The sequence below is a fragment of the Thermobia domestica genome, chromosome 8 (genome assembly GCF_964235325.1).
Source record: "Thermobia domestica chromosome 8, izTheDome1.hap1.1, whole genome shotgun sequence".
In the NCBI taxonomy this organism is placed as follows: domain Eukaryota; kingdom Metazoa; phylum Arthropoda; class Insecta; order Zygentoma; family Lepismatidae; genus Thermobia; species Thermobia domestica.
In genome coordinates, this window is record NC_137461.1 from 858,248 (window position 1) to 878,623 (window position 20,376).

Sequence of the window (20,376 nt, forward strand, 5' to 3'; positions counted from 1 at the left end):
AAAATTAGGACACGCAGATATACGTAGGAACAAACCACGGTTAAACCAGAGATGCATTAAACTAGAAGAGAAGAGAAAACAGACAAAATTACGTTGGCTACAAGATCCAAATGAAATAACTACATAAAATTTCGTAGACATCAGGCGGAAACCTTCCAAAACGTTTAGAATAAAGAAACACAATGTTTTAAAAGCTAAAATTAAGGAACTTGAAGATAATACTAAAAATAAAAACTTTCGTTACATTATAAGGGGATCAATGAATTTAAGAGGGGTTATCAACCTCGTGCTAATATATTAAAGAAAGTTGATGGAACAGTTCTCACTGACAGAGATAACATCCTAAATAAATAGAAAGACTTCTTTGACGATTTGCTTAACACGCAGCTGAAAACTAATGTTCGCGGAGAAAGGGAAATACACACTGCAAAACCGTATATTCCAGATTTTAACCGAATAAAAGTAGAAACCGCTATAAAGAAATTAAAGAAATACAAATCTCCGTGTGTAGACGAAATTTCGGCTGAGTTAATTTTAGCTGGAGACAAAAAATTATGGAACAAGATAAACTCTTTCTCCTTGTCTGGAACAAGGAAGATTGCCACAAGAGTGGAAAGAATCAATCATTGCTCCAATTCACAAAAAAGGCGACAAAACTGTTTCTAATAATTATCGAAGCATTTCTCTTCTGTCAACATCCTATAAAATTCTTTCAAAGATTCCATTACCAAGATTGACCCCGTACGAAGATGAAATTATTATAGGTTGTCAGTGCGGATTTAGACGAAATCAATCAACTATCGACCAAATATTTACCATCCGCCAAATACTCGAAAAGAAATGGGAATACAATACAGCGACACATCAACTATTTATTAATTTTAGAAAGGCTTACGACTCGGTTAGGACAGAAACATTGTACAACGTTCTTACGGAATTATGAATACGGAAAGAGCTTTTTAGAATTATTTAAGGTATGTTTAAATGAATCCCAAAGTAAAGTGCGGGTAGGAAAATTTTTGTCCACGATCTTCCACGTCGAGAATGGCCTGAAACAAGGAGATTCGTTACCCCATTATTACTCAACTTTGTCCTGGAATATGCTATAAGGAAAGTCAAACATAGCAACTAGGGCCTAGAGTTGAATGGTGTTCACCAGGTTATGACGTATGCTGATTATGTAAATTTAATAGTGGATGATAGGAGAACAATACAAAGAAACGCAGATGTCTTATAAAACGGTCGCAGGGACAATGCTTTAGAACTAAGTGCAGAGAAATCTAAATACATGGAAGTTCGTTGAGAGCGTAATACGCAAATTCTGCATACGTTACAATATTAAATATCACTTGTGATAAAATGGATACTTTCAATTATCTAGGATCAATATTCACACACGAAAGTCACATTCACGAAGAAATTAAATATCGACTAAACGCAGAGAATTCGTGTTATTATTCAGTTCAAAATCTCTTGTCCTCCCGAATTCTATCAAGGAATTTGAAGCTTAAAATATATAAAACGATAATCATGTCTGTTGTTCTGTGTGGTTGCAAAACATAGTCACTTAGTCTGAGGGAAGAATATAGATTGAAAGTAATAGAGAACAAGATCCTGAGACGAATATTCGGACCCAAGAGGAACGGGAATAGGGAATGGCCTAAACTTCATAATGAGGAACTACATAATTTATAAGGTTTACTAAACATTGTTAGGGTCATCAATTCTATGAGGCTCAGGTGGGCAGGTCATGTAACTAGGATGGTATAAAGTAGGAACACTTTCAAAGTCCGACTGGAAGACCAATCGGAAAACAATCATTAGGAAGACCTAGGCGCAGATGGGAAGACAATATTAAGATGGATCTTGCAGAGATAGGAATACAAAGAAGGAACTAGATCTAGTTGGCTAAGGATAAAAGTCAGTGGAGAGCTTTTGTGAACGCGGCATTGAACCTCCGGGCTCCATAGAACATAGACTTAGTTAGTTAGTTGTTTTCTAAGATAAATTGTTAATGAAAATGAATGAATGAATAGAACTGGTGGAATGAGAATACGGGGAAAATGTAAGAACCCTGAACACACCAATGGACACAATATTGTTCACAACAAACTTAAATAATTTGAGATCCTTGCACTAGAAGTGAACAGTCTTGTTCGAAATCAACCTTCTCGTGTCAGTAGCTAATGTTATACCAACTTTTACTAACTTGCCTTCAACTATTATAAGTAAACAGAAAGTACCCGTAATGAGAGATGAAACAGTTACAATATTTGAATGTGTGTTTGAGTATTATGTATATAACTTCATTGTGTGTATTACCTACGTAAATTGTATCTTATAAGACTTGTGCATGCGCTATATGTATGCTATTTTTGTGTTCTTCATGTTAAGTTAAATATTTATATGTTTATTTGTATTCCTCTACAACACAGTCCTATAGCCGGTCGTTTTTTTTAGTAGTAAAATAAAAATTAATTTGTTTTTTATAGTGTAAACAATGCTATTCTTTTATCATGGGAAATATAAATAAAATAAATAAATATTTAACAGTTTTAATATAAAATTTATTCTTTAATCATAAAAGAAATCAGAAATTATAAAAATCAATATAAAGTTACAACAGACATACAGAAAATAAATATAAATACTAAATTGTTTATTTTTTGTAATATTAAGGAACTTTTACACATTTTAAAGTTCATTTATGTTCATTGATAATAAACAATGTAAGTGTCTATAATCTAATTGTACTAAGTAGTAAATATTTAACACTAGTTTTCTGATAAACTCTTTAGTCCATTGTGTCTCTGTTATCGAAACATACCACAATTTAAGCGACATACAACATATACATTGCACCTCTTATTGCACTTTCAGGCATGAAGCTTACATTGTTCAATTAAATACTATTTAAAATGCTACGCGTATATTTAAGTCTAATAACGTCTTCTTACCTAACACGCTACACCTATTAATATACAAAATATTAGATTGATGATTTTGCTATCTTTCGAACATAGGGCTATTGAAAAGCATGTGACAATATTTGATTGTTTGTTAAAACAAGAAGAGGTGTTTAATTCTGATTTCTGGTTTTAGATATCAAGTTGTTTTTCCGTAAAATTTTATTTTTCAAAAATATGTAATGTATCGCAACAAGATAAAAGTTTCGGCGTCCAAATTCAGCTAAAAATCTTGTAAAAAAGTCCAGTACTCAGAGAAAGACTTAATAACAAAACATAAAAGCACATCTAATAAAAAGTAACAAAGAAGGAATTACTTTATCTAAGAGCTTTAGAGTGAAAGAATATTATAGCACTTACTGTACGAAGATTATGTAGAGATGGTTTTAGTGGGTAACTGCAAAGCGAATGCAAACAAACAAACGAAATGAACTGAATCAACTTTTTTGTACATGTTCCATGATATTTGGATCAATGCATGCTCATGTTGAATTCTCTAACAAGTCACGTGAATTGTTGCAATTAACTATTTTTTTTAAAAAAAAAAAGCTGAAAATTTTGTGGAAGTTTTGGTCCCACTCATTTAAATGTTTTTAACCTTCTTGAAAAATATGAAAATGTTCTTAATTTAACCGGTCTACGAGTATGTTGTGTATGTCTTCACGTACAACTTTGAATTTAGTGCACCAATTTTGAACATTATTTCCTGTTTGAATGAATATATTTCCCTGGTGGTCTCATATAAATTGCATCTGGATATGATTATCGTCTAGACCATAAAGCACAACGAACAGTGCAGTTAAAATATTAAAAAAATATATATATTCTTATAATTATGTTAATGATAAAATAGGTTTTTTTCTTTGCATGTTTGATATCTCTTAAATGTCTCTCTATGGTTTAATTATAATCACATTTAATTTGTCAGATACATTTCATATATAGCATTCTATTCAAATTAAGAGTTCATTATTCATGTAATTCGATAATTCTTTTATCTAGAAATCACGTCTGTCTTGTAAGGCAGTTGCGTTAGATCAAACTACCCACAACTATGAAAAAGTATCCAACTCGAAGTTGTGATACAGTTTTCCGACATTGTTTTAGTTCTTGATTTAACATCCAATAACGTCGATATTGCAGATAACACATAATACAGGGATAAATTCATAAGCGAAGCAATCAACCTTTAGATATTGTTGCAATTCAATGTCTTTGTAGACTATTCTTTACTTTATTTATTGTACAGCCGCAAAACACCAGAAATGTCGACAATGACATACCGCAATTGCAACCTTTAACCTTAAGTTTCTAATGACTGGCGGAGTTTATTGATATAATTTTATATTTGATGTTATTAATCTGTCGTTCAGTTGTGTTTATTTTAAAGGTATTTATCAATCTATCTGAATATTGTCGATAAGAAGGTGCATACTTACTTCTTAGTAAGACTAAATGAAAAGTAAACTAAATACAGCAACTGATTTTCTAAACGAACCAAGAAATACCGGATTCTCAAGGATCAGAGCAGGGGCGATCGCGGCGAACTCCCTCCTAGAAGAGAACACTTTCTTATTTTATATATGAATGAAACCCATCCCAGAGTTTGGAGCTCTTAAAAGTAGCTCTAAGTAGCAGTATTACAACAATTCCCCCCCCCCAGAAGTCCGTCCTGGATCCGCCCCTGGATCAGAGTTAGTAAAACAATAAGCAACTACCCTGAGTATACGTTTCAGGGGAAAATCACAATAACGATGTTACTTGATAAGTTAATTGTCCTCTGTATCACTTCACTTCATCTGCTTTATAAGCAGAAGCACTTAAGCCAGGAAAAACCTTTGGACTTGTCATTTTGATTATAAAGTTTTAACAAAAAATACTTTAAAAAGCGATTAGAAAGAGGATGATGATGCTACATTCATCTCATAATCGTCGTGTGTGACGTTTAGTATTATCGTCTGCCCATTTTGATCGTTGTTTAAGCAAATGTTCTTAACTAAACCTATCAAATGTAATACACAATATGGGCATTCTTTTCTATCTGTTCTAGGAAACCGGTGCCACAAAAATAATTCAGGAGTTAATCAAAGAAATCAGCTCTTTCGGTGAAATCATGTAGCTAATTTAAGTAACTTGGATTGCTCGGTGGTGATTTGTACTTTCCTGTTGTCAACCTTGCGAGTGGTGGCTAACTCCTAAACAGCCCTGACAGCAGTGTATTGAGCACTTGGCTTTTGATGGAAGAAAATGAGTTCCTCGCCGTATAGCTCCTTCCTGCGGACGCTGCGCTCTGTCGGTTGTACTGGGAACTGAAATAACTTAAAGATCTTCCTCGATGGCAGCCAAATTTCCTTGAGTGATTATTGCTGGAACATACACAAGCCAATCATAACGATTTGAAAAACAAATATAATTAACTCCTTGCAAGAAAATGGGTGAAGAAAATGTGAGTTATCCAAGACAAGCTCCGACGCATATACATTCTTTAAAAGCTTGTTTGTTACTGAAGACAGAAAAAGAGAAACAACCACCAAGAAGAAATTAATGAAGAGCGTCTTAAAGACAAGGATGTTAGATGGAAATTAAATTAATTCGACCGTAGTAGGAAGATCTAAGTATGTCTTTATTGTTTCTGACACTATATTTTCCCATAAACCATTCTAAAATTCAATTTGAAAAGGAAATTCATTAGTGCGCAACCTATAAGAATATACAAATGTAAATAGAGAGAAACTTCATATTTTAAGAAGGAGTACACCAGAGACAATATTTTGATCTTCGTCAAGCTTCAATCAGTGTTACTCAGATATTGCTGGAAAAGATTGAGAGAAACTGTAAGGAAGCTTAATTACTTGTATTAGTGTTACATATGGTATCGTCTTTAATTATTATCATTGTTCATGCTTAATAAAGAATATCACGGAAGAAACTAGTTAATCAGTTACAGCTAACATGCTGAGAGGGACCTGTCTAATATTGACAATGCTACGAGATTAATAATGTGAGACAGAATCGTTGGAGGTATTTAATATTTGGAGGTATTTAATATTAATGAAAATAGTATATTCAATTAGCAATCGAGCATATACAACTCGATTCCATTGCATACGGATTTTGGTCTTATTTGTATAAGTGTATTTTGTAATTCGAATGTATTCAGGAGAAAAGGGAAACACGTTTCGACAATTATCGTACCCCAAGCCACGAAAATACCATTTTAAATATTTACCATATAACAGAATTGAAGGAAAACATACAGGCTTCTGGAGGACTGAAGCCAACATCGTTTCTCATTCTATCTAAAACAACATCTTCCTAAATCTGCTAAATTATGTCCAACACACCTTACTTGTAAGACATATTTGGAAGAGAAACACAATTATTGAAAGTATATATTGCTTGATGACTACATGAGAAAATCATTGATGGTTCATAGATACAATTGATTGGTTTTCGAATTCCGGAATGTACCGTATTATTTTAGTAGTTATGTTCCTATGTCCAGGTTTGTCACGCAGCTACCTCTTCGTTCCCTGCCCTGTAAATCATCTAGGACAAATATCAATATACATTTATGTTGATTGGTTTGATAAACAAGGTAATTCATGATCTTGGTTGGGAAATCTATTGGCATCATATGAAAAATTCCTCTGTAATATGTTAATTCAGAGCACATCCACCTTTACATAGAAACTTAAGCCAGGCCTTTCCTTAGACCTGGTTTGAAACCACGCCAAAAGCTATTTTCCTTATCAGCCCGCTTGTCTACAAGGACCGACAACAACTGGCGTTTGATTTGTGCTACGTGGCGAAAAATGGATAACTGCAACCAATCACAACCATGTGTTTAGCTAGTATGACTAGGGTCGAACGTGACTAAAATATTTGCGATGAGGTCATTCCATCTACTCTGCTTTTTCTTTTACTTTTTAGAAAATATTTACTGGAGCTATTATGCTATATGGTATACTCTATTCTTTGAAATTCAAAACATTTTAAAGACAGTGATTAAATGTTATATACTTATGGCTTCTTCATTAAAAAATCATATTCCTTACAAATTTCCATATATAAGATATTATTTTCTATATGCGAAAGTCGAATTCCGTATGACACTATACGTACAGTACAACTAACTCTAGTCTGAGTTATAATGGATGAACTATTATGATTCTCTAATTAACTTATTGATGAATAGCCGTAACGTTAAGCGCAATTCCTTCACTCTTTCAAAACAAAGATTATGGAAATAATAAGATTATTAAAGTAACCTCATTATTAATCTAAGTAAAAGATGGTATCGAATAGTGTTATAAACAACGGAATCAGAAACTAATGATAATAGAAACAAACGAATTGTTGATGGAACGTAGGAAATACATGCATTTACCAAGGAGAAAGACGTCCATGGACGATGACTTTCGACATATCATTTGTCCATCTAACTAAATCTATGGTTTACGGAACCCGGAAGTTCAATCTCACATTTATAAAAGCCCTAAATTGACTTCTATGCTTAGCCAACTGGATCCTGTTTCTATTTTGTATTCCTATTGCTGCGACATCCATCTTAATTGTACTCCCATCTACACCTAGGTCTTCCTAACGGTCTTTTCCGATTGGAATTCAAGTTAGATCTTTGAAAGCGTTCCTATTTTCTTCCATTCTGGCTACATGACCTGCCCACCTAAACCTCCTAGACTTGATGACCCTAACAATGTATGGTAAACCGTATAAAATATTCAGTTCCTTGTTATGAAATTTCCGCCATTCCGGATTCCTGTTCGTATTGGGTCGGAGTATTCGTCTTAGGATCTCATTCTCAAATACTTTCAGTCTACATTCCTCAGAGTAAGCGACCATGTTTCGCAACCACACAGAATAACAGACATGATTATCGTTTTATATATTTTAAGCTTCAAATTCGTCGACAGAATTCGCGACGACAAAAGCGTTTCAACTAAATAATAACACGAATTCATTGCTTTCAGTCGACATTTAATTTCTTTATGAATATGATTTAGGTCTGTTAATACTGATCCTAGATATTTGAAAGTATCCAGTTTATCGAAAGTATTGATATTTTAACTCATCCATAATATGTGGTATTGCAGTATCATTTGTCCATCAGATGATGAAACCATGGTTCAAAACCTACATAACAGTTCATCGTTTTATTTAGAAGGGAGTCATTTGACCGAAATGTTCAATAGATTGTTCAATATTTCTTCAACAAGAACCTGAAGTTTAGAATGTAGAACATCTGTGTAATTTTTGTTTCTTTAAGTCATTAATTGTATAGAAAATTATTTTCTGTTTTCCTTAAGTGAACTGGTAATTTTTCTGATTTCTTTTCATAACTGTACAAATGTCGTGAAAATTAAATGTTATTCTATGTTGTTGTATATTTAACTTAGAAATATTAAATGTATATGTAGGAGTGTCTTGCAAATGTGTATTGAGAAAGCAAGGACTTGAGCATTTAACTTGAGTTGAGGAAGAAATAAATCGTGTTTCACTTTATTTGAATTCAAATAGAAAATATCTTTCTATTTGAGTCTATGGGTTAAAAGGCAAATATGGAAGACACACTCACCAATAGTTTGATCCGATTATCCTAAAAGACACACGAAGAACAGAATAATTATACAATGCAACAATGGTAGATTCAGAGAGAATGAGTTAATATTTTATTTTTATAAAAAGTATTTCAACATGTTAGCGTAGAAAGTATTTTCGATTAGTCATTTCAAGAAGTGATTTTAAAGTAAGTACAACATTATTTAGATCTTATTTTAATGCCTTCCTTTGTTATGATCTTAAGTATTATTTTCAAGCATTAAAAAGGATTGAGTAATTATTACATATAGTTTTAATTTACCGCTCATTAAACGAATAAAGAAAACACTGTTCAACAAATTTTAATCGAAAGTATGTAAATTGTTAAAATTTATGATTTTGCAATCATTAAAGTATAATATGAGAAAATATAATAGTAGTGCAGTATTCTGAGCTCTGGTTTTGAAAAATGCCCTTGTACAACATTATCAATATATCTCAAATGTATTAAAAGTTATGAAAAAAATTAACCAAAGTAGTTGTAAATACAAAGGGTAAGATTTTTATATATTCATTTAGCGGTAATGTGATAAGTTTGAACATAATTAAGACATACAATAGCCCATAATTTGTAAACCCTTGTATATCCATACTTTAAAATGCGCAAATCAATGTCGTATAACGAGCTTCAAATTGTGCTAGAACAAGTTTGTGCAAATAAGTTTTGCTAACTAACTAACTAACTCTATGGCCTATGGAACCCGGAGGTTCAGTGCCGCGTTCACAAAAGCTCTCCACTGACTTCTATCCTTAGCTAATTGGATCCAGTTTCTACTTTGTATTCCTATCTCTGCGAGATCCATCTTAATATTATCCTCCCATCTGCGCCTAGGTCTTCCTAATGGTCGTTTTCCTATGGGTCTACCAGTCAAGACTTTGAAAGCGTTTCTACTTTCTTCCATTCTAGCTACATGACCTGCCCACCTAAGCCTCCTAGACTTGACGACCCTAACAACGTTGGGTAAACCGTATAAACTATGTAGTTCCTCGTTATGAAGCTTCCGCCATTCCCCATTCTCGTTCCTCTTGGGTCCGAATATTCTTCTCAGGATCCTGTTCTCAAATACTTTCAGTCTATGTTCTTCCCTCAAAGTAAGCGACTTTTTTTCGCAACCATATAGAACAACAGGCATGATTATCGTTTTATATATTTTAAGCTTCAAATTCCTCGACAGAATTCGCGACGACAAGAGATTTTGAATAAGTTTTGCTACATCAAGTAAAATCAGCACGAATAATCCTAATTTCTTTATAGTTGAATAAGAGTTCATAATTCGTATAGACAAAATCCAACAGTTTCAAACGAAGCAAAGTAAAATCAAAATAAATTTTCAAAGCAACAACTACGCCACAATATAGGCAAAGTTTCGTCAGATCCTTTCTACAAAATAGCTTTCTGCTCAATTCATTTTGAGCGTCTTCGCTTGGCCTGCCTTTTATACAGTACATCTGGAATGTCCTTTGCAATAGTCCAATAGTAGTTTGCTAACATGTAGAACTCCACTTGCCCTCAAATCTCTTCATCATGGCTATAATATATTGATGGAAACGCTCACCATGCTCGTCACTTACTGTCCCACAATCCTTAGGATAAAAGTCGAGATGGGAATGAAGAAAGTGTAATTTCAGAGACATATTGCAACCAAGTTTCTCGTAGCATAACAGCAACTCGGTCACTGCCCTCCCAAGAACTGCGAACAAACACTTTTCAAGCTTTCCCATGCAGCTTTTTCCTCACCTTGTAGAATTTCGTCAAATTGATGATCTCTGAATAGCTGTCGAATTTGTTGTCCTATAAAGATGTCTTCTTTAACTTTGGCGTCACTTAAGCGAGGGAATTTTCCTGTTAAGTACTTATAGGCCTCACCCTCTTGGTTCATGCTCTAAAGAAAACTTTTCACGAGACCTAATTTAATATGAAGCATGGGATACAAAATTCACTTACGATCTACAAGTGGTTCATGTTGCTCATTTTTACCCCTGGCAAAAGTGTTTCTCTTGTACTCCAGTCACTTTTGCTGTAGTGAGATGTACGATCTCTACAGTCCCACTCACAAATATAGCAACAATATTTTGTATACCCTAACTTAATACCTATCAACACCGGTATTACTTAGAGGTCCCCATAAAAGAGCCACTGAAAATCATAATATTTAATGGCTTGAAGCAAACGTTTCAAATTTTCATAAGATTCTTTCAAATGAACTGTATAACCTACACTCCGTAGGATCATAATTAATTTTGAGAGCCTTCATGAGACCACATATACGTATACATGCCACAAGTGTGTCTTGCACAGTAAAAATGAGGTGAACTCTTTTCCCCAATTCTTATACACTGAAACATTTACTTCTTCATGCAATAAATTCCATTGTTGCAACCGTGATTCTAAATTTTCTGCTTTGCTTTTTGGTAGGTCTAAATCCCTGATTAAATCACTTAGCTCTTCTTGAGTGAGTCTACGTGGTTCACTTGGGGGGAAGTCGTTTAGCTCAAAGTCATGGTCGTTCGAAGTACTTGGTTCACGAAGTACAACTTCTTGATCATCGGGAAAAAGAACCCTTTCCCTTCTGGACAGAAAGAACCATAGAAATGTATCAATCTTTGATGTGGTCGCTTGGCTACCTCCAAATCATAGGCACTAAAAAAGGCATTGAACGTCTCTTACCAGTTTGTCGAATTGCTTGCGCAAGTGTTACAAACAATGTGGGGTCCTGGCCTCGAATTTTACTACCATAATAAAGTTCATAAGCTTTTCTTATTAATAGTGGTATATGCTTCTTTCGTGAATAAAATGTTACTTCTCCATACATGTAACAGAAATTGTCCGATCTATTCACACAATGTCGCGACATTTTCGTCTATTCAAACCTAACCTAACCTAACTCTATGGCCTATGGAACCCGGAGGTTCAATGCCGCATTCACAAAACTCTCCACTGACTTCTAGCCTTAGCTAACTGGATCCAGTTTCTACTTTGTATTCCAATCTCTGCGTGATCCATCTTTATATTGTCCTCCCATCTGCGCCTAGGTCTTCCTAATGGTCGTTTTCCAGTCCAGACTTTGAAAGCGTTTCTACTTTCTTCCATTCTAGCTACATGACCCGCCCACCTAAGCCTTCTAGACTTGACGACCCTAACAATGTTGGGTAAACCGTATAAATTATGTAATTCCTCGTTATGAAGTTTCCGCCATTCCCCATCCCCGTTCCTCTTGGGTCCGAATATTCGTCTCAGTATCTTGTTCTCATATACTTTCAGTCTATGGTCTTCCCTCAGAGTAAGTGACCATGTTTCGAAGCCATACAGAACAACAGGCATGATTATCGTTTTATATATTTTAAGCTTCAAATTCCTCGACAGAATTCGCGACGACGAGAGATTTTGAACCAATTAGTAACATGAATTCCCTGCTTTTAGTCGACATTTAATTTCTTCGTGAATATGATTTTCCTCTGTTAATATTGATCCTACATATTTGAAACTATCCACTTTATCAAAAGTATTATTTAATATTTTAACGCATCCATAATTTGTCGTATTAGGGTTCCGACGCACTTCCATGTATTTAGTTTTCTCTGCATTTACTTCTAAACCCATGTCCCTGCAAGCGTTTAATAAGATCTCTGCATTTCTTTCTATTGTTCTCCTATCATCACCTATTAAATTTACATAATCAGCATATGCCACAACCTGGTGAATACCGTTCAATTGTAGGCCCTGGTTGCTATCTTTGATTTTCCTTATAGCGTATTCCAGAACGAAGTTAAATAATAATGGTGACAATGCATCTCCTCGTTTCAGGCCATTTTCGACGTGAAAGCTCGTGGACAAAAATTTTCCTACTCGGACTTTACTTTGGGATTCATTTAAACATATCTTAATTAATCTAATTAGCTTTTTCGGTATTCCAAGTTCTATGAGAACGTTGTATAATGTTTCTCTCCTAACGGAGTCGTACGCCTTTCTAAAATCAATAAATAGTTGATGTACCGGGGTATTGTATTCCCACTTTTTTTCGAGTATTTGGCGAATGGTAAATATTTGGTCGATAGTTGATCGATTTCGTCTAAATCCGCATTGATAATCTCCAATAATTTCATCTGCGTATGGGGCCAGTCTTGCTAATAGACTGTTTGAAAGGATTTTATAGGATGTTGACAGACGAGAAATGCCTCGATAATTATTACACTCAGTTTTGTCGCCTTGCTTATGAATTGGAACAATGATTGATTCTTTCCACTCTTGTGACAATTCTTCCTTGTTCCAGATAAGGAGAATGAGCTTGTGTATCTTGTTCCACAATTTTTCGCCTCCAGCTAAAATTAACTCAGCCGGAATTTCATCTACACCCGGAGATTTGTGTTTCTTTAATTTCTTTATAGCGGTTTCTACTTCTATTCGGTTGGGTTCTGGAATATACGGTTCTGCGGTGTGTATCTCCTTTTCTCCACGCACACTAGTTTTTGGTTGCGTGTTAAGCAAATCGTCAAAGAAATCTTTCCATCTATTTAAGATGCTATCCGTGTCAGTGAGAACTGTACCGTCAGATTTCTTTAATATATAAGCACGAGGTTGATAGCCTTTCTTAAATTCCTTGATTCCCATATACATGTCCCGGATGTTTTTATTTTTACTATTATCTTCAAGTTCCTTAATTTTAGCTTTCAGAAAATCGAGTTTCTTTGTTCTAAAAGTTTTGGAAGTTTCCCTCCTGATATCTGCGAAATTTTATGTAGTTATTTCATTCGGATTTTGTAGCCAGCGTAATTTTGAATGTTTTCTCTTCTCTGCTAGTTTTATGCATTCCTGGTCGAACCGTGGTTTGCTCCTACGTATTTCCGCGTGTCCCAATTTTTCCTTTGCTGAAATTTTAATGTTATCTCTAATTTCAATCCAGGTATCCTAAACACTAGTGCACTCCGAATCTTCTAAAACCGAGAATCTATTCGAAACTTCAATCTGGTATTCCTCTCTTACCTGGCTCTCCTCTAATTTCTTTAAATTGAATCTCTCCGTTTTCGGACAATGAATATTACCTTTATTCAACGATAACCTCTCTCGTATTATCGCCGCTACCAGGTAGTGGTCAGTGTCACAATCGGCCCCTCTAAACGACCGAACATCAATTATGCTAGATTGCCTTCTTCTATCTACTAAAACGTGATCAATTTCATTATGTGTTTTCCCGTCTGGTGATGTCCAAGTGTATTTATGAATGTCGCGATGTGGGAATTTTGTACTCTTCACGATTAGGTTTTTAGACGTTGCAAAGTTCAAGAGTCTAATTCCATTGTCATTACTTTCCTTATGCAGACTTTCGTTCCCTATAATCGGTTTGAAAATATCCTCTCGTCCTACCTTCGCATTGAAATCCCCTAATAGAATTTTCATATGGTATCGCGGAAGTTGGTCAAATATCCGTTCCACTTCTTCGTAAAAACTGTCTTTTATATCTCATCCTTATCTTCAGTTGGAGCATATACATTTAAAACAATAATGTCACACCACCGTCCCTTAGGAGTAATAAAAGAAAGTCTGTCAGTAACAAATTCAACCCGTTTAATTGCTGGCAATATATGTTTATGAACAAAAAACCCTGTTCCTAACTGGTGATTTTTATTTCCTTCCCCGTAAAAGAACGTAAAATTTCCGGAATTCACAGATCCATTTCCTTCCCACCTAACTTTCTGAACTCCTACTACGTCCATCGTGTATTTCTCTAACTCCCTCGTTACGGATTTTAACGCGCCTGCTCTATAAATACTCCTAGTATTCCATGTTCCAAATCTCATGTCCATTTTCTTTTGCTGAGGTCGTGCCAAGTTATCAGTCCTTGTCCGAGGCCGTCTATTCAAACACTCACTCAAAATGAGATTTCAAGCAACTCAGAGGAACTGTTCAGAAATACTCTTGTAGAACTGTGTCTTTTTATAAGCAGCACTACAAGAAAGTCACATTGACAACTCTGATAAAAGCAATAGCGTTGTTGTTTTGCACAATAGCAAAACACAACTGTGATAAAGAATAGAAAGAATCTGTAGGGTCTATGGTTCCTCCAGTGTTGTCAGATCAGGGACATTTATACTCCAAATAAATCGAATATATTCACTATTATGTTATTTTTGGATATTAGTGTAAAACAAAAACCAGAGCTAATATTCGATTTCCGCTTTCACATTCGTGATCAGCACCACAAAATCAACCATAATTAAGTGATATTGTTCAATTTACATTTTCGTTGTTGAACAGTGTAATAATCAAAATACCTATTTGTACAAATAGTAAGCCTAAATCATAAATGGTAACAAAATATTATTACATTTCTAAACTAAGATAAAAATTACATAATTTAAAAGTTTCCTAAAATTTTATATTTAAAATGTATAGATTTTTTAAAGAAAATATAGAAGAACAGTGAAATAAACTGATAATATTAGGAACACGCAATCAAAGTATTTTGAAATATTATATCTAAATTTTAAAACAACATTGTAATAAAACTCACTTTCTCTTTCTCTAAATAGGAGAGAAGCCGACTAATGACTCAATATTCACGACTGAACTTCAAAAAATTGGAGAAGTGAAGTTTTATGATTATGTTAAATTTAAAAGGTTAAGTTACACTCAAATCACTCAAAAAAAAGTAGAAATATTAATTTTGAATATGCATAACAAACGCCATTTCCTGATCTTGACTGAGTGGAACAGGTTAACCCTTAACCTAATCACATTCTTGAAAATGACAAAATTAGTGCAAATTAAATACGTATGCCTTATTCTTGAGGAAATATTCATTGTGAGAATCCAATGAATTTAGTTTTCAACAAAGAGGAAATTTATTAATGTATTATAATCTGAGTTATTGATGTGTATGTTTTGATTATGATGGTACTTCGTTGTCCAGATATCCTATGGAGAATTGCACATACTCACAGTTCGATGTTAAATAAAGCTCGCTCAATAACCACTATAATACATATAGTCCGGTGGTTAAGAGCCAAAATTTTTAGTGAACTCTGCAGTTTCTGACTGAAAGGTTACACTTCGCCCAAATGTTCTTCAGACTATACCGAAACATTTGCTAAAAGGAACTAAGCTGAAAGTCTTGGTGGGTGGTTGTGCCAGGCATGGTTGCATACCTATAGGTGTCGATTACTATTTGCTGCATCTGATTCGGTATTTGACATTCCCACGTATCCGCTAGGATAAAGTGTGTAAAAATGGTACGAGTTAGTCATTAACTGGATGTACAAACAATATCGGCATTGTTCGGTTTAAAGATAACAGTCTGTATGTCGGATTACATACGTTCAACTTTCACAAAGAGCAGGTTTGGATTCAAATTGGATGGCTGCCTATTCTGATACTTTTCGCATAATATTTCGTCTGGCGAATGCCGGGATGGTACCTTTCTTTATATGCCCTGGTCATATTCCATCCAGTGTCTTCCTCATCGTCGTTGTTATTATTATTCAGTGTTACTTATTACAATGTATTTCAAGAGTGTATGTGAAAGTTGGTTCAAGCAGAATACAGTATATGCATACTCACCCTCCCCATCGGAGGCATCCAACAATTGGATATTCCTCTCGGAAGCACTTGACCTCCGCCAGGTTGAAGAATAAGTACCCAATCGTATTGGCGATATGAGACTTCACGTGCTGCAGGCAGGATTTAAACTTTTCATCGCAGTCACAATGAGATCTGTAAGAAGATAATAAACAGATATGTAAAATGGGTGAATATGAACTTATGCTATTGTAAACAATATTGAAGTCTGTTAGATTGTAATAGATAAAATTAGAGTATTGATACATAATGCAGAGGGAATTATGTTATTAGGATCCCGCAAGTGGGACTAATAAGATCAATGTTAGGAGATCTATAAGTCAGTTATTCCACACAATAACTCTCGAATGGAACCGAATTCTTAAATTCTATTTGTCGCAATTGATAGATACAACTAATATCTCAGACGAGTTCTTAATCGAGGCATTCTCTTCATATGATACCTTTAAAGGTAGTTGTTTATTTACCATATAATCTCGCCATTAGATGACAGCAAATATCCTTCATCAGGTGACATATATCGGACCAAATTGAAACTTCTAGTGCTTGATCCTTTTTTACTATCCAGCAGAGTTTATTTCTTTGGGTTACAGGTCTAACCAGTGGCGGATCTAGGGCGGGGCCGGGGACCCTTAACCCCCAGTTTTATGAGTGTTAAAAATAATTGAAATTATTATTTATATATTTTTGAAAGTTCATGGTAAACTTATGATATACATTTCATAGTCTGGGTTTTGGCTGAACCCTCCAGTTTTTAACTTATAAATCCACCACTGGTTCTAACGCCTACACAATTCCTGTTTATGCTGATAATTGCCTGTTCGTCGTTCAAATTGTCTTATGAATCTAATTGGTGTAGGTTTGATTGTACTCCTTATAGTGGAATCTCCTAATATAATGACTGTAGAAAGCTTATTTTCAATCTATTCTAGTGCCTTCAAAGCTCATAATTGAGTAACGTCATAATTAATCAATTGCTTTTCGAAAGGTATTAAAAGCTAAACCAGCATTTCCCAATCTTTCTGATGTACCAACTATTAATTCTTCTTCGCCCTGCATGAAATGAAAAATGATCTTTTAAAAATATATTTTAGATATAAAAATGAAGTGATATGTACCATTTTTACAATACTACCAGTAAATGTACCATTTATGATAATCCAATATTGCTGTCAATGGATGTGGACTTTGTGGTGGACAAACACCGTGCTCATGGGTTTTCTCGGGGTTCTCCCGTTTCCTCCCACTTTCTTCATTCCACCATTTCACTGATTTCTCATTATCAGCGTCTCCTTCAGCCTAACCGGCATAACCGTGGAACTTTAAACTTAAAGATTTCATTTCATTTTCATTTGCTGTCAATGGAAATATGCGAATAAACACCATCATACCAATTTGGCCAATATTATGATATAATTACCTAGTGTGATGAATGGTGCAAATAGCATAGGTTAATATTTTTCTATTCCTTCTTCTATCATTTATATTCTATTCTTCTCAATTAGTTGAACCCTAGGTTAAATTGCATTACAAATATCCTCCGTATAAGGAATATGCTAGAATAAATTTTAAGTATCCCGTAGACCCCTGGGCATCCGCAGACCACAGATTGGAAACACTGGGCTAGACTAAAGCAGAAACTAATCCATGATAATCTAAGTTAAAATTTCCGAAGTTAATCTAAGCTGTTATTATCAAAGTTAACTTAATCTATGATAACGTAGCTGAAACTAAACAAATCTAACTTACACAACACGAACTTGATAATCAGATACTATCGTAACATAACTAGCCTACACTTACCGAAACAAACGAAGCTTAAGTTTGTGAATCTAACTGAAGCAGAGTAAGCCAAAGGTTATTTACCAAAGGGCAGTTAACATAATCAAAATTTAACTAACGTGAACTTAATTTGCAAAATTTAAGGCAAAGAGGACTTTGATTCAAAGGTGGAATATATTTATACCAGAGCATTTCCAAAATTTTAGGCATAATACTAAAATGTCGCGCCACCGGTTATAAGCTATTTGATGGCATAGAGTGCCGTCTATAGATCAAATAATTTATCAGTATGGACTGTTAGGCCATGTTAGTTCCTTGGAGGCAGTCATTGGAAATCAGTCACTGGGATTTGAGCTCGCCTACTGCATGATTATGCTCCAGTTCACGCGGCTGCTTTTGTCAAGGTTGCAGTGCTAAATCCAAGATGTAGAGTGGGTACTGAATCTCTTCGAAGCCACAATATTTGACCATAGCCATGCCACAAGAAACATGTCAACTGGAGTATTGCCATGTGCTATACGAGGTCAAATCATAGCAACAGATAAAAATGTCTGCCTCAAAAAAATGACTTAGGAAGACAGTTGAAAATGATATATTATTTCTTCCATAGATGGCACTATACGCCAAGAACATATTATTATCAGTGCTGTGATATTTCAGCGTCAGCCTCCAAACTTTTCGAAATACCCTTGTAGTTATTTATTTTTCGAATATGTAAAGTGAATTTAAACTACGTGAACAGTCTTATTGGAAACGATTATAGCTACCTACTTCCTTTGTAAGGTTCTGAAATCTTATTCACAGTTGGAATTAAATGTAATTTTGTTTGGCTGATTGAGAACGTTAAAGCCGAAGTCTTACAATTTGTTACGAATTCTTATCAGAATATCAATTTATCAAGGAACGGGGGCGCCCAAGACTTTTTGAAAAAGACTGTACGTTCTCCTAATCAAACACATCTCCTCATTGTAGTCATTTGGAACTGGTCGGTGTATGACGCACGAGCGCGGTTTCACAATCAGAGAAATAGCAGAGAGAAATTCAATGGGGAAAGAAAGGCCGTTGGTGAAATAACAAATAAGCGTTGACAGTGTACAGACAGTCATGGATCCACAAGAAGGCTGCCTACCAAACCATCGACTACACTATACTTTGTCGTTGGCCTCTAACCACTGTGTTTTATCAACGTCAGTCTGCCTGCCGGATTTTTTTCATGTCCACATATGGCGTGGGAGACTCGGCGGGAGTCCATGTTGTTCAAAATCAACGTTAAACTGTACATTTACGTCTCATATTGCTTCGCTGCTGACAGAGATGCTGGACTCAAATCAAATTAAAAATCAAAATCCTCTGTATGTGGTTTAATAGAAAGGCAGCAGGAACGATGTAACGGCACATTCAGTAGGAAATAACTGCCTTGAGGCATAAGAAGTACATTTTTTTTTTTACAAGAGATAGGAGGCACCATAGTCTTTGTGTCTCTCTAAAATAAACGTGCACAGTAATATTATAACATATCTTATAATAAGAGACGCATTGTTACCTTGTAAATGGAGAATCGTTGCAGAGACCTAGTCTGCATTCACCAGGATTAAGTGATTGTTGGCAATGATCGTGCTCTCGACAGCAGAGGTCTTCGTTCTTGAAACGCCCGAGGTCGTTGTAGTCAGCGGCTATGTTCCCAGGGCCACACCATTTAGTTCCTGCAACGAACAACTAACGTTCACATATTCAGTTATATACTTGCACCGCCATCAGATACTGTATTCCTTTTGACAGCAGTGGTACGTTCTTGCTTAAATTCTATCCTTTACCACCAACAAAAAATAAATATACAGTTTTAAATTTATTCCGTAGTTCTTGATCTGCAATACTCCCTCCTCTCCACAGCTTATATGTTGACTTAAGCGTGTTGTCTTACCTAAATTGCGAATTTATTGTGTTATTATAAGATTGTATAACATTTGAAACTTGTCCAACAAGAACAAAATGATGATGTGAAACTAAAAAAAAAAAAAACTATAAGAACACGTAGCAGTGTCAACATATATAGGACTTTGTTTTGGTTTCTGATAAATTAAAATTCTTAAGAAGCTAAATATCACCAAGACTACGCTTAAATATAGCATTTTACTTCAAATTAAGTCATGAATACTTTAAGACAAATGAACATTGGAAAACAGAAAATGTTCCAGTCTTTAGATTCGTGAAGTAGAAAGGAATTTAGTTGTACTGCACGCACGCATAGTATTTTACCACCTGAGCACTATACTAACCTGCTAGTCTCAATGGCACTACGGGTAGCCTATCAAGCAAGGATGTCTATAATTACCCCCATATCAATGCATGCGAAACTGATTTTTAATTACTATATCTCGGGAGTAACTGGATGGACCACCTCTATCAACGAACCCTCTATATTCTAACCTATGACCC

General features: G+C 34.9%; 1 protein-coding gene across 4 annotated transcripts in view; it reads right to left on the minus strand.

Annotated features, from left to right (window-relative positions):
- Positions 1-20,376, minus strand: part of LOC145692622 (phospholipase A2-like) — a 109,242-nt gene that overhangs the window by 35,878 nt on the left and 52,988 nt on the right. For all 4 annotated transcript variants that reach the window (XM_081767950.1, XM_081767948.1, XM_081767947.1 and 1 more), the window contains 3 exons: positions 19,484-19,643; positions 16,141-16,293; positions 8,563-8,583 (listed from right to left, as the gene is read on the minus strand). In XM_081767950.1, the coding sequence (XP_081624076.1) occupies positions 8,563-8,583; positions 16,141-16,293; positions 19,484-19,643 (334 nt within the window). The remainder of the gene's footprint in view (positions 1-8,562; positions 8,584-16,140; positions 16,294-19,483; positions 19,644-20,376) is intronic.